The sequence below is a fragment of the Cydia strobilella genome, chromosome 4, assembly GCF_947568885.1.
Source record: "Cydia strobilella chromosome 4, ilCydStro3.1, whole genome shotgun sequence".
Taxonomy (NCBI): domain Eukaryota; kingdom Metazoa; phylum Arthropoda; class Insecta; order Lepidoptera; family Tortricidae; genus Cydia; species Cydia strobilella.
The window spans coordinates 13,186,803-13,201,404 of record NC_086044.1 but is presented as its reverse complement, the minus strand read 5'-3'; the positions used below and the strand labels follow the sequence as shown (position 1 = coordinate 13,201,404).

At 39.5% G+C, this 14,602-nt stretch overlaps 1 protein-coding gene across 9 annotated transcripts in view; it reads right to left on the bottom strand.

Annotated features, from left to right (window-relative positions):
- LOC134741031 (neural-cadherin) overlaps positions 1 to 10,264 on the bottom strand; it is a 456,653-nt gene extending 446,389 nt beyond the window's left edge. For 6 of the 9 annotated variants that reach the window (XM_063673761.1, XM_063673764.1, XM_063673760.1 and 3 more), the window contains exons 1-2: positions 9,955 to 10,264; positions 6,957 to 8,294 (exon numbers count right to left, since the gene is read on the bottom strand). In XM_063673761.1, coding sequence (XP_063529831.1) covers positions 6,957 to 8,256 — 1,300 coding nt within the window. In that variant the 5' untranslated portion in view covers positions 8,257 to 8,294; positions 9,955 to 10,264. The remainder of the gene's footprint in view (positions 1 to 6,956; positions 8,295 to 9,954) is intronic. The other 3 variants (XM_063673766.1, XM_063673768.1, XM_063673767.1) reach the window with 2 other exon arrangements.
- Positions 10,265 to 14,602: the final 4,338 nt, after the last annotated feature.

Genomic DNA, 14,602 nt, shown 5'->3' with positions numbered 1-14,602 from the left:
TTCAGTAACAACTTCAAAGCGTTTGATTGGTGGCACAAAGTGGGACGGAGGCGCAGGCGAGTACGGAATTAATTCGCCAATATACGCTTTTCGCAAGACAAAGGTGCTTTGACGAGGCGCCCTCGAGTACCTCCGACGACACGCTACTTGACGGCTTTTACTCCAAATTGTTTCGTCACTGTTTAACTAGGCAAGGATGCTTTAAATAACCCAACAACTAGGTAACTAAACTAATAGGCCAAGCAATAAGAAGGTACAGAGGGAAAAGCTTGGAACACAATTTTTGACTTTGTTTCGACTAGTTAGGTGAACATACCTATCAAAAGTCCCCGACCGTAGCCGAATAATCGAAAAACCCCCCCTCTACCCCCTGGCTCAAGGGCTACGGCCGGGGACTTTTGATACGTTCACCTCCTAACTAGTCCAAACAAAGTTACGAAGTCAAAAATTGTGTTCCAAGCATTTCCCTCTATATGTTTTTATTTGTTTTGTAGTTCGCAATGCCTTAGTAGTAATACTGTAATGAATAATAAAATAAATAAATAAATAACTTTTTTTGAGCATTCGTTGCCTGACCTTATACATAGTACGATATTTTTTTTAAATCACTACGTTTTACAGATAATTTTAACGATACATTTTGTTTGATTGTCTTTAAATAAATAAATTAAATTTATTCTTTCACGATTTTTACTCATTATTATTCAACAACGACGGGACTTAATCGCGTAAAATAAGTTTTAAATTTACCTTCCGACGTTTCGAGGACGGCGTTGTCCCCGTGGACTCGGAGAAGATTGGCTAAAGTTGACATCAACATCTTCTAGGCGCGCGAGTTTTTCGAACTACCCGCACTTGGTCTTGTTTATTAACTTGAACGTTTTGCGCACTAGGGATGTCACCGGGTCGACACACAACACTCACAGTATTCGATTTTAAAACTTATTTTACGCGATTAAGTCCCGTCGTTGTTGAATAATAATAATTTAATCTACTTAAATATTTAGATGTTTTATTCGTATACATTATCAAATTATTATAATTAAATTTAAACTAATGAACATATTTTAAATTTAAGAAAACCGATTGAAGAATGAAGACGCTGCACGCCAGCCGAGAGAGATATAATGCTCGATCACGATATTTGTAATAAAAAGAAACAAACTGTAGTAAGGATAATGATTAGAGCTGTACGGCCGGGCGCGGGTAGTGCGCGCCTCGGGCGGCCACCCACCAAGGTCTACCCAGAAATGTTTTAATTAAACAACTGCTCTCGATTTGTTTTGATAAGACACGATAATACCCAACTGGACCACGACTTTTTAGTTTCCTGATGATCCAGAAAGATTTAGTGCGCCCACAATTTTTCCACGATTTAGTGAAACGGCGCCGGCGACAGTTGGAATGGAAAGATCACGCTTTGTAATTTTTTATTTAGATTTCGTTTAACCGGTTTCTGCTACCACAAACTTTTTTATAAACAGTCAAGTCACCATCGCAATAGATAAGCGTGTTACAAGATGACGGTTATTTCTATTAAGGCAGTGTAATTTTATGGAAGTTTATAAAATGATTCTCGACCATTCCAGAATTTTTTTATTATTTAATTAGGTATTCTTCAAAATTATTTCCATTTACAATTTGGTTCTAGAAAATGGAGAGAAGTAGGTGATTTTAATGTTGTAGGTAGAATTATTTATTTTTGCTTTAAAGCTTTTTTATATTCTACCTTTATTGAAATGTTACAAGTTACAATGTATAGTAATTTTGCAAATTCCTTATTCCTATTACTCATTTCGACCATTGAACGTGGATTCTCGGAGTGGGTAAACCATGGAAGAGGTCAAGTATTTCAATTTCAACTTGTACTTTACTCGCGCATCCCGGCCTAACCCCAACAAGTTCAGTTCGTTCCGCCATACTTTAGAATCATAATACAAAATAAACAAAACTTATGAAAAACAACATAGGCGACGTAGCTATAGAAAGTTCAACATTGCTAAACTTTGCTCGTTAGTGTATGTAGATGTGTATGAACCAGATTCTATTTCTCTATTTTCCTTAAGAAAAGAGAAGACGAAATTGATATACCATTATTTGATTATTAAAACCACAATATAAACAGCGGCAAAGACGATTAAAATATCTTATCAGTTTTGGATGCAAAACCAAAAACCATACCTAGGTACCTACTGTAAAAGTAATAATAACAACATTTTTGGAAATTAAACTATCGTGAGACTTGTTTCAGAATATTTAGATCACTACGGTTACACGCACTAGTATTTAGAGTCGCTATAATATTTTTAAACAACATTTTTATAAATAGAACAGTAACACTACAATATCCTACATTAATCTTGTGGCTAAGAACGCTCATCATTCAGTTTAATCAATCAAAACCTAGCATTCCACAACACGCCATCGTGATCGTCACGGTGGATGGAATCGGAAGCGAGATGAGGCCGTGCGACAGGTCCCCGATTATCCACGCATTCTGCACGGTGGTTGCAACCTGTCGCTTCCATTCCGCTATGACAGGCACGACACGATTGTGCCTAATAGTAATGAGAATTCCACGCGGACCGCTGAGCAAATAATATGCACGCGAGGAGACGCGATTTCTTATGGTCATCAATGTAGGCGCGTGCAGTCCTAACCATGACTGTCATTACTCAACCCCACAGAAGACAGCTGTAGCTAAGCCATCCTAAGTCATTTCATTTACGGTAGTAAAGATTCAAATGCAGAATTTCCTGCTACGAAAAGATGTTGAATCATGACTCCCGACTCCCGAGCGACCTTGTTTGAAAACTTCACTACTAAGCTCGGGTTTCGAGAAGTGAAAACGTTTTTAGGGTACCGTACCCAAAGGGTAAAAACGGGACCCTATTAATAAGACTTCGCTGTCCGTCCGTCCGTCTGTCACCGCTCACCAGGCTATATCTCATGACTCATGAACCGTGATAGACAGACTAGACAGTTGAAATTTTCTCTGATGATGTATTTGTGTTGCCGCTATAACAACAAATACTAAAAACAGAATAAAATTAATATTTAAGTGGAGCTCCCATACAACAAACGTGATTTTTTTGCCGTTTTTTGCGTAATGGTACGGAACCCTTCGTGCGCGAGTCCGACTGGCACTTGGCCGGGTATTTATTATGATGAAATACATCATACGTATTGATGTCAATGTATGCAACAAAAGTACCTACACGAGCACTGGCGAATTCTTCAAGTAGGATGAACGAAACATACATAAAAAGGAAATAAAAGGCTTTTGAGCATCAACAAATATATTAGTTAATTAAGTTTCTTAAGAAAACAGGAAAATCATATTTTTAAATAAAGGTAAGTAGGTATGGGTACTTCTTCTGTATTAAGAGAGATTGATTTTCCTGTGCCCAGTAATATCGGAAAATTTCAAGAATTGAGAAAGTGTAAAGTTTGCTTAGTCTATTTTCCTCACTTCCAGCCGTAATTTGTTTTCAAGCGAGGGAGGGTAAAACGAAAACGATGTAAACAAATTTAGGTCGTGATGGGAACGGCAATAGTTAGGAGTAATCGGGTGCAGGACACGATACGTCATGCTCTAGTGCGCCTTTTGATGCGCTTACAGGTGTATTTTTTCCCGTCAAGTGAGCTTCACACATATTCAAAACGCATTTAGACGGAACAAACTGAGTTTCTAAGTAAAAAATAGTTCATCATGTGGCAAATAATAAACAAGTGAAGTCTGTTGCAGCCAGACCGATAAGCTTGATGGTGTAGGATCGTACTTATAAGGCGATGAAGACATTATTCAAAATTAGATAGCGATAAAAAGCGAACCTTTTCACGGCGATAAAAACAAAAGTAGATGGATGCAATCAACTCGCTTGTACCATTGAAGACAAACTATGTATGTATAGGAAACCTTATAACAATGAGATAAGGTTTAATGTCGGTAATTTAACTGCATATGTCTTCGCTTGTACCCGTGTGCCTGCGGTGGGGCTCAAATTTTAAAGGGTTGCACGCTCGTGGCACCATCGACGCTCATAATTTTGATGAAGCTATTATTTTGACTGCATAGAGCATTCGATAGACTCGTTGCCGATTTTGTACTAATTTAGCTTAGCATCTATATCCATATACTATATTGAAATATTTATTGCAGACCGTGGTCCAGTGTGTTAGTATAGGTACAATTAATATTTACATGTAGGTAACATAGGTAATTAAATTATGGTTAGTTATTACATAGGACACAAAACAAAACAAAACAATTACAAAAAATAAACACACAACATAAAATTACATCCTAGACTGGGTAGGCGCTCTAACATGAAGCTCCATCCAGTGCTTCTGAAAAGGACAGTCTAGCCTATTGCTCACTACGGTCAGGATGCCATTGGTACTGCCACGAACACGCTGCGCCAGGGATGCGACTCGCTTACGTATAATCGCGTGAAACCCATCTGTACGCGTTTCTGCAAACATACCCGAGGAACTGCAGTGTCGCGGCAGCCCCATTAACATCCTGAACCCATTATTATATTGAACTCTTATAGTGTTCAACGTTCTCTGCGTATACTTCACCCACAGGCTGCACGTGTAGAAGCTTTGGCAGTATGCCTTAAAAAGGGAGATTTTTACTTGTTTCGTACAACGTGCGAACCTGCGAGCGAGCATATTACATTTTACCGCCAGAGCTCTTCTCTCCCTCTCAACATCAACTCCATCGGATAAATCATCGGTGAGCCAGTGGCCCAGGTATTTAAATTGTGACACGCGCTTAATCTCATTTGCGGACAGGAACGCTGGTGGCACCGCACCCACGTGACCGCCTTGCGGCCTAAACACGAGGAGCTCTGTTTTTTTTGCGTTATACCTTAGCCCGTGGCTCTCCGCATATGTTTCGCAAATTTTCAGCAGCTTATTCAGAGCACTCATTGCGGGAGTCAACAACACCATGTCATCTGCATAGCTTAAATTATTGATGATGGTGCCATCAATAGAGCAGCCGACTTTGGTATTGCTGAGTCCCACAATAAGGCTATTAATGTACAGGTTGAATAACTTAGGTGAGGTTAACCCACCTTGTCTAACTCCGCACTTCAACCTGTACTCGTCTGAATAAGCTCCCGCCCATCTGACTGTATTAATCTGGTTTTCATACCAAAAGCGAAACAGTTCGATAACTTCGACCGGGAGATCCGTCTCACAGCGCAACTTACTCCAAAGTACATCATACGCCACGAGATCGCTTTTGAGAGGTCTAGGAAGCACGCATATACGGGTGTCTTCCTAGCTGTATAATATCTATAATGAAATTATTTTTCATCACACTTGCTCGAAAATGTACTTAAGGGTAAATGCTTATATTGTTCCCGCGGGAGTTATGGATTGTGAAAAAAGCTATAACTCTCTGGGGAGTTACAGCTAGTGTTATTAAGTAGTTGATTAGTTTATAATTTTATTGCAGTGCCCTTACAGAGTTGTGTTGAAACATAATAATAATCTTAAGATCTTTTTGTACACACAACTTTTTAATTATGTCACTTACTCATACGAACCAAGTAGGTTGTAAGTAAAATACTTTGCATAAGTCAAGGTATAAGGGAGTTTTACTTCTAAACTACTGACGTTTATGTTTAAAAATATTTAATTTGATTAATTTAATAGCCGTTTAAAATATTTTTACACAATTTTCAATCGTGGATGAACGCCGAAGGTCTGTGCCTTCGATGCCTAACCTGTCAAGAAATGACAATGCCTAACCTGTCATGGCGGACGAATGTTTGAAATGTCACCGTATTTAATAATTATTTCGCTTAAAATTTAGTTTTTTCTTCGCAAGGTAAGAATATTGTAAGCTCGAGTCTTTAATTCCCGTATCACCGGATTGGAACTTTTGTTGAATATTAGGTACTTATGTCAAATTGGTATGTATCCATTACTGTGTATTGGTATTGGTATGTATTGGTGTGGTGTGTTGGCGTGTTGGTTGGTATTGGTGTGTATTGGTGTGTGTGTTGGTTGTGTGGCGAAGGTCTGCGCAATATCCATATTTGCAATACCGTAAAGTAATCATAACTTGCACCTCAGCTGAAAGCCTAATCTCATAACAATACTGACAAATAACAATAGGCATACTCCCTCGCTTCTTTAGTCCCCTATCATTATCCCGCACCGCACCCCTGATGGAGCCGTCATATCGGACAACGGCGGGAAAAATGAAACACCGCGTGTAATCGAAACAAAAAAATAAAACAAAAGCGGCGCGCGAGCGATTTGTTGATCGTGTGGATGTTGTTTTTGTGAACTACGTGAACTGTGGAATCGTTTATGGTTCGCGATAAAAGTGAGTTCATTAGCGGCTAGTTGACATGCCACAGTAATAGTACTGTGGCATGTGAAACCTTTCAAACTGCCGAACGCAAACCATTGTGCCCCAGACGCAACGCGCATTGCACCAAAACTTTTTTTTGTAAGCTGCTGTAAATTCACACTCAATTCAATTTTTATATAAAATCAATACTGGTATTTAGGGCGTAGAGAAGCAGGGCATAATAAGTGTACAGTAGCATTCTTATAGAATTAATAACTCTGTAGTTCTTAATTCTATAAGAATGCTACTCCTGTGATTATTCCTGTAATTCTTGACATCTATAGACGTCGTAATAGGTTTTAGAGTCTTGGTCACGACTTTCCGTCGACGTCTTTGTAAGTCAAAAGGTTTTAACTTATTAAGTTTGAATTGAAGATTAACTAGTATAAGACTTCCTATATGCATCATGTAGGTATACTCAAATATAAGCTTTCCTGTATGTAGGTTTCTGATATATGTATACACTTTCTTAGATCAATTTATATTAATTAGGTAAGTCTGAAAATTTTTGGCTGATCTACGATCATTGGCCCCTTATCAAGGCAGTTGGCGGTAAAAATGAGATGATGTTAACCATAACAAAGCAACTTACCTCCATTTCCAGCGTTGGTAATAGTCACCCAGAAGTCAATTGTCTTCTCAGGTCCAAGCTCCTCATAGTCCCACTTCTTTTTAACTTTCACTACACCACTGGGCTCAACGGTGACCCACGGATTTTCGTCCCGAATTTTGAAGGTTTCGCGGTCAGTTTCCTTCTCGAGGGTGAACACCGAACGTCCTTCCACTTCACCATCAGCCTCGGAGAATTCCGTACGTTTTGTGGGTCTCACAGCACGTGTCACCCGTCGCTTCTCACGGTGGAGCGTCGGGAGTTCGTTACGTTCAGGTACCACGAAGTCGATAAAGATGCGCGCTGGGCGACTCTTGCGCGGCGGCGAGCCTGTGTCGTGCGCCAACACTCGCAGTTCCACTTCGTGCTCATCCGGCTCGCCAGCCAGGATCAACTCCCCAGTTTGTGGCACAATGACAGCCAAATTACTGGGCACTGTTAACGAGTAGTACACGCGATCTCCATCGGCATCGTACGCGTGCACTTGACCGATATTCGAAAATCTCTGCCAATGCGCAGTGCCATTAGGCCCGTTTTCATCAATAGTGCCATTTACAGCGAAATAATAAACGTCTTGTTCAAATGCGGGAGCATGGTCGTTTTCATCGGCGACGTCTATTCTAATTGGAAGACTAGCTTTATTAGTGCCTTGCAAATCTGTCGCTTGAACCACTATTTCGTAAGAGCTTTTCTCTTCGGCATCTAATGATCGTGTTGCGATAATTTCCACGTCTCCTTCCGTAATAACCGATCTAACTTCCGGCACGATATCTCCCTTGATCTTGTCACGTAGCGCGAAAATGGGATCTTCATTTCCTTTTACAATTTTGTAAGCGACGGGTCCTGAATCATGCAGTGATGTGGCTTTTATAGGTGGCAAATCGACGACAGATCCCGAGGGAGCGTTTTCTGGTATTTCTCCGCGCAATCCGTTGGTGGTAGGGAAATGGAGCATGCGCCTCCGATCAACCACGAGTAGTGGGACGGAATGAGCGGCGCTACTGTAGGGTGTTTGCTCCAATATTGCGAGGTTCAGAGGGCGGTCGAGAAGCGGCGCGAGATCGGCAATGGTCATGAGTAGGCCGTCATCGAGTAGAGTGAAGTAGGGCTCTAGTTCGGGGTCAAGCATGGTGTAATGGGAATGGTTGCAAACAAAGTGGCGGACGGCATGTCCGGGGCGCACGTCGTGGGGCAGCAGCGTGACAGCGGCCAGTGGCGCCGCTAATAGGGCGCACAGGAGCGCCGCGCCCGCTAGCATGCTGCGAGCCATCACTACCTCGACTGATGATCAGTTACTCCGTATCATACCTAGAAAGCAAAAGGTAAGTATTTAGAGACCCTCAGTAACCAGATTTGACCGAGTCACACTGAACGGGGACTTAACAATGCCTGATTTAAGTAACCTATGGAAGTCCCTGCAATCTCAATCGAGTTCTACGAAGCATTGTTTAAAATCTAAATAGTAAGCAATGCTTGTAAGAAATTAATTCTACGAAACCAAACAGTGAGAATAGTAGGTACCTATGAGTGGATGTTAATATTGATACCCGAACAAGCGAAAGATAAAACACGAAATTTTTTACCACACCAACACAAGGAAAATACTAACTGTAAAATATCAAACAAAATCAAAGCAAATCGATTCAAAATGAATGTCATTAAATATTTATTATTCAAAATCATCATTTAAAAGTCAATTCTACCAGCAAACATAAGAAAACAACTTAAAATTAGCATTTGATTACTTTGCCTCACATGTGAATAAAATGCAACTTTCATATCAGTTTTTGGACAATCAAGAAAGCTTTACCAGCTGATGTGGTAAAAAGATCATTTATTTGCATTGACCTTAATAGAGACTCGCATCGTTACTATCTCAGTCCTACCTAGGTACCTACGCAGGCACCTGTTCGTTAATTTGGAACAGGGATTGATTAATGTTATTAATGTAGATAAAAATAAATACCTATGTAGCTAAGCTTTAAGTACCACGATTAATGATATGCAATAAGACCCAGGATTTCTCTTATAGTAGGTATAGGTACCTAAGCCTACCTAGAGTAGATGGATACACCTGTGTTAGGTAAGTTAGGTAGAATTTGAAATGTATAGGTAAGTGTACTTTTATAAGTACAAGTAAGTTCGGTTATCCGAACCTAAAAATAGAACACTCTGTTTGAACAATTATCGAATTCTTATTATATTGTTAAGTATAACCTTATCTTTTAACCTATTCAAAGTTTAGATGCTATAGCTACTTTTACAGCTGTGGTAAAGTTATTAACATGCACCGAATAGCAGCAACACCATCTGAGCATTGCCAATCGAGGCAAGTTGTCAATGGCATTTGCATTGCAATGGGGTAGTAATGGAGTGGTGACATGTGAAAGTACGCGAGCGAGGGCGCGCTCGGCGTCGGCAAGGGCGCACATGCAGAGCTTTTATTTTAGGAGCCGACGCCAGCCGCGTCTAGCGGCCGCTCGCGCCCGCGCGATCAATACTGCCGTCGCGCCGTCGCCGCGCCGCGCGCCCTCTGCTACCAATCTTGTCATCAAATATTCACACACATATTCATTTTCTGAATAAAACCTCGTTAATTCCAATCAGAATTTCACTCATTCACAGATTCCACTGGATCCTCACTGACCGACGACTAAAATACAATCACCAATTTCAATTTCAATGGGATTCCAAATAGAAACAACAGGCGAGATCGTAACTTTTTCACTAAAATTTCACCATAACTACGACAATATATCATATAAAGCTTAAACTGTATCTGCTGCACTCAATTTTGATTGAAATTTAAGTCATCTTTCTAATTAATTTGGGTGTAAACATCTCAATGTAAACAAGATACCTAAACTGTTAACACAAAACCGGGTGTTTGGCAGATTTCACCATGTAAAATAAACGGTAGTTTACAAGATATATTTAAATATTTTTACTTAATTCAATAAATACGTACTTAATAAAACGACAAGAGTACAACATCGATATCGAAGCGTTTGACAGATGGACGCCGGCGAACGGCACACAACCCAAACGCAACGGCGACAAAACGCGACTGACGAACGAACTAACGTGGCCGCGGCGCGCGCGCGTATCGAGCGCCGGAACGCCCGCCCTCTGCCTCCCTCCGCCCTCGCGCCACCCTAGCCCGGCTACGAGCTTCAACCCCCTTTGCTTAGCTGCACTAGCTCTCATTTCTTTTCGTATTCTGCGATAATACAAACAAACGCCACACTCGCGTAGCTATTGAATAGTTACTTTGACTACCACCTATTCACGTAGTGTCCGGACGTTGGCTTTACATCCTACGTAGCAAGCTATACCTACATACTTACCTACCTGATACTCATGGCGCTAAATCGGTCTTTTGTAACTCCAAACTAAGTTGCTGAATGCAAGCGCATTTTTCTTGTAAGTAGATACTTTACGGGCCTGATTTAGTAAAATTATGTTTTATCCTTTTCTTACAAATACATAATTAAGTCAAACAGATAAAGAAACGATTCATAGCTAAATCATGAGGCCAGTAACGCGTTTATGAATAACTAGCTTTTGCCCGCGACTTCGTCTGCGTGGACTTAGTAACAGCAGCTAAAGTAAGTGTAGCGCCTGGAAAAATTCTCATAGCAAACATTCAATTTGAGCATATTATGCACACTAATTAGCAGGCACTTCATTAATTATCTCAATTCCACCCCGCTTTTTGCTTTCTTAAGGGATGATTTTCGGGATAAAAACTATCCTATGTCCTTCTCAGGGACTCAACCTATCTCTATGCCAAATTTCATCTAAATCGATTCAGCGATTTAAGCGTGAAGAGGGAACACACAGACAGACTTTCGCATTTATAATATTAGTATGGATAGTATATGGATGGACACGCACAAAGTTTCAAAAATATGTAAACACGACCTTATTCCCACAAATTAACTACCTTATTTACCGGTCTGAAAACCAGCGCCGGGCATCTCGGCCCGGCACACGCTGAGACTGGAAGCCCTTTGCCCAATATGGTTGTACTTATGAATTAATAATTGTTTTTCTTATTCTTGTTTTATGTAATTTTATTTTCTTTTGTACTTCTGAATATGTGGCAATAAACAATTCTTATTCTTATTGTAATGTAGGTACATATTTTTGGCACTTTGACCGTGTCCATATTTAATACCTTGACTGTACAAAAAAAATACCCTACTCAAACCTAGTGCGCTGCGATGTAGGTGTTGTTTACCTATGATCTACCTACCTAGCGATCAGGAACTTGAGACTAGTCCGAAAGAAATGAGGGCTATTGTTTTTGTGCTCACCAGCTAGGTGGCGCTACTGTAGATGTAGGTCCAGAAAAACAGATCTTAAAATTCTTCTATGCTTATTTTTCTAAAATCAATACGTTCAAATATACACAATAGTTATTTACGATACAAGTGCGGAAAAGAGGACATTCGAAACGAGAGGCGATAAATTAAAACACGACCGCAGGGAGTGTTTTAAATCGACACGAGTTGCGAATTACCTATTCGCACGTGTATCGTACAACGTTTTACAGTACATATGGCCCTTTAAACTTTCGACATTGCACGAAAAGTGCTCTTTTACGCACTAGTGCGAGAAAGCAGCACCATATGTACTGTAATTTAACGTCTAAATGTGCCATTTTTCAACATGTATAATTTTGTATATATTTTATTTTGCACTTTTTTTAAACCACTAACATTTATTGAGCTATATCTATTGTTTACCATGATTAATCAAAAATGGACAAAGTTTTACCACAAATTATGAATAAGGAGTGAAAATTCCCGATAAAAAAGCTTGAAACATACTTGAAACCCCCAAAACTTCTATGCATCTGACATTTTGAAAGTCCTCCATCTGTCACTAGCGCCCCTAGCGGCGAAATTAAACGCGGTAGCCCTCATTAAGTAGGAAGCTAGGTACCTACCTAATAAGTATCTGGCATAGAGTAACTTATACTAGAGCGGTACTGTCATAGTAAATTTTGTAACCCCAGTAAATTCACTGCCATCTGTCGACACACTTTAAAACTAAAAATTAAGATTTATAAAAATACGATAAAATGTATTTAAATATAGATAAATGATTTTTTTTAAATGCATTAATTATTTTTATGATTTTGACCCATGTTCTTTCACTGATATGCGTTAAAATTGTTAAATAACAAACGAAACAGTCAACGCCATCTATACGACAGTGGGCCAAAACTAGTGGCGCCCTCTGAACGAGAATCAAATTTTCTTGATTTTCGAGGCACGTTTTTTCCTTAGACTGTAAACATCTATTACGGAGTTATATCTATCTTTGGTATCTGGATAGAGTCCAAATCTGACGTTAGAAATTAAATTCATTTACTTCCACTTCATTTTCAAAATGCCACTACATAAGTATAAGTATATGTATGCAGGTACTCCTTATTAATCCTGCAATGGATGCCAGCCCTTTAAGCAAAATCTCATAGAAAAAGGGGCAAGCTATGATGGCGCCATCTCTGCAAACCTTTGACAGTTGCCAACCCCATTGGTTGATGTCATTGGTGGTTGATATTCGGTGACTGAAGGTCGGTAGGCGGTAGGTATGTTAGTCGATGATAATTAACCTCTTCTCTATGGGAATCAAAATGGCGTATCTGTGGTCTGTGGTGGGAACCCGTTTTGAGCCTCACCACCTTTGAATATATACTCAAAGCTCACACAGCGCGATTCAGGTTTTTTAGGACATGAAAGAGCCCCATATAGCTTGAAAATTGGTAACAAAACGAAATATATCAGTCTGGGTCCTCTGGGGCACCTATTTATACCATCTTAATGCCGCATTTTAGGATTTTTACTTTACGCAACAATGCCATCTATCGTACCATTCGTAAATTAAACAATATCTGTAGGTGGATGATAAGAATGAATAGGAGCAAAAATCTTTTTTCACCTCAGCAGCTCGAACAAGCTTACTTTCGTCACTCCCTGGAGTGAGGAAAGTGCGACTTTCCTCACTCCAGGGAGTGAAACAATGTAGCTTTTTAATTTAGTGAAGGCCATGAACTTCATACTACGGTACGGTATGGTACGGTCCGGTCTCGTCTCGTCTCGTCTCGTCTCGTATAGTATCGTATAGTATCGTATCGTATCGTATCTTATCGTATCTTATCGTATCGTATCGTACATATTATAGAATAGAATAGAATAGAATAGAATTTCTTTATTTGCCAGAATACGTGTATAAGATGACAACAGAAAAGGTTTACATGTATCAGTATTCAGTCGAGGACACGACATGCAAATAATTGACAATTTAATAATTTTAACATAAAATAAAGTACAATATAGAAAATATTACGACAGAAATGAAAACAGTGGGTAATTTTTCCTGTTAAAAAACTAATAATAAGTTGGTAACAATTTGAATATTAAATAATAAAATGTCCATGAATAAATAAAACTAATATCAATAGTTAATTTTTTTATATAAAAAGTCAAATTACAAAATGGATGTCGTGTATAATTTATTTAAAAGTCATTGGGAAAATAATTTAATAATAAGATGTCAAAATATGTCAATATATATACTTTTTTTTCTGTTTATTCTGTGTAATTCGAAATACATTTTAACCTTTAATATGTTCTCACTACTGATGTGAAAAATTATGTGTGCAACACGAGAGCAAAGTTATTTTACATCTCGTGTTTTTGAGTCCCTCGCTACGCTCAAGATTCTAATTTCTACCTTAGAATCTTTCGCTTTCTCGGGACCCAAAATAAACACTCGCAAGAAAAACCAACTTTCCTCTCTTGTTGCACAAATAACTATCGCATTTTTTAAGCTCGCGTAACAGTGGCAACTAAACAACCGGGCAAGTACGAATTGCAGTCCGTCACCTAGAGTTCCGTACCATCAAAAAATATAGTCTTTGGGTAAAGGCCTCCTCCATCTGTTTCCATTTTTCCTATCCTGTGCTTTAAGCTTCCAGTCTCTACACATGCCACAGTTTATATATTTTGATAAAATATGTGGTATTTTCTATAAAAAGGGACCTTATTGTCGATGGCGCTTACGCCTTTATTAACGATGCTCCGATATAAATACAATGCCGCGCGACGCTGTGCGGCGTAAGCGCCATCGACAATAAGGTCGCTTTTCGTAGAAAATGCCCCATATATAGTTTGGTATACGAAATCTTAATTCAACCATTACAGTCGACGAGTAGAAAAACGAACTTTGCAACGTCACTTTAGATCACTTTTTGTATCTGTCGGCCTAGCCAAGGTGACAATCGCTATCGCTTCGACAACGAAACGCTTTGTGTCTCTCTATCACTCTTCCATATTAGTGCGACAGTGACAGTTGCATTTCGATCGCTACGGAGCGTTAGCGATTGGCGTGTTGGCTACGGGGCCAGATGTATCTACTATCTATGTCGATTTTGTGTGATTAAGCAAGTATTCTTTAAGGTTTGGTTTGGTTAAGGTTTCCATCTGTCAAATTTCATGGTCCAATGTTCATTGCGCCTCTCTCTTACTCACTATTCAAAATGTGAGATGCAAATACACCATTGGACATTGACATTGCACAGGTGGAATACCACCCTAAACAAC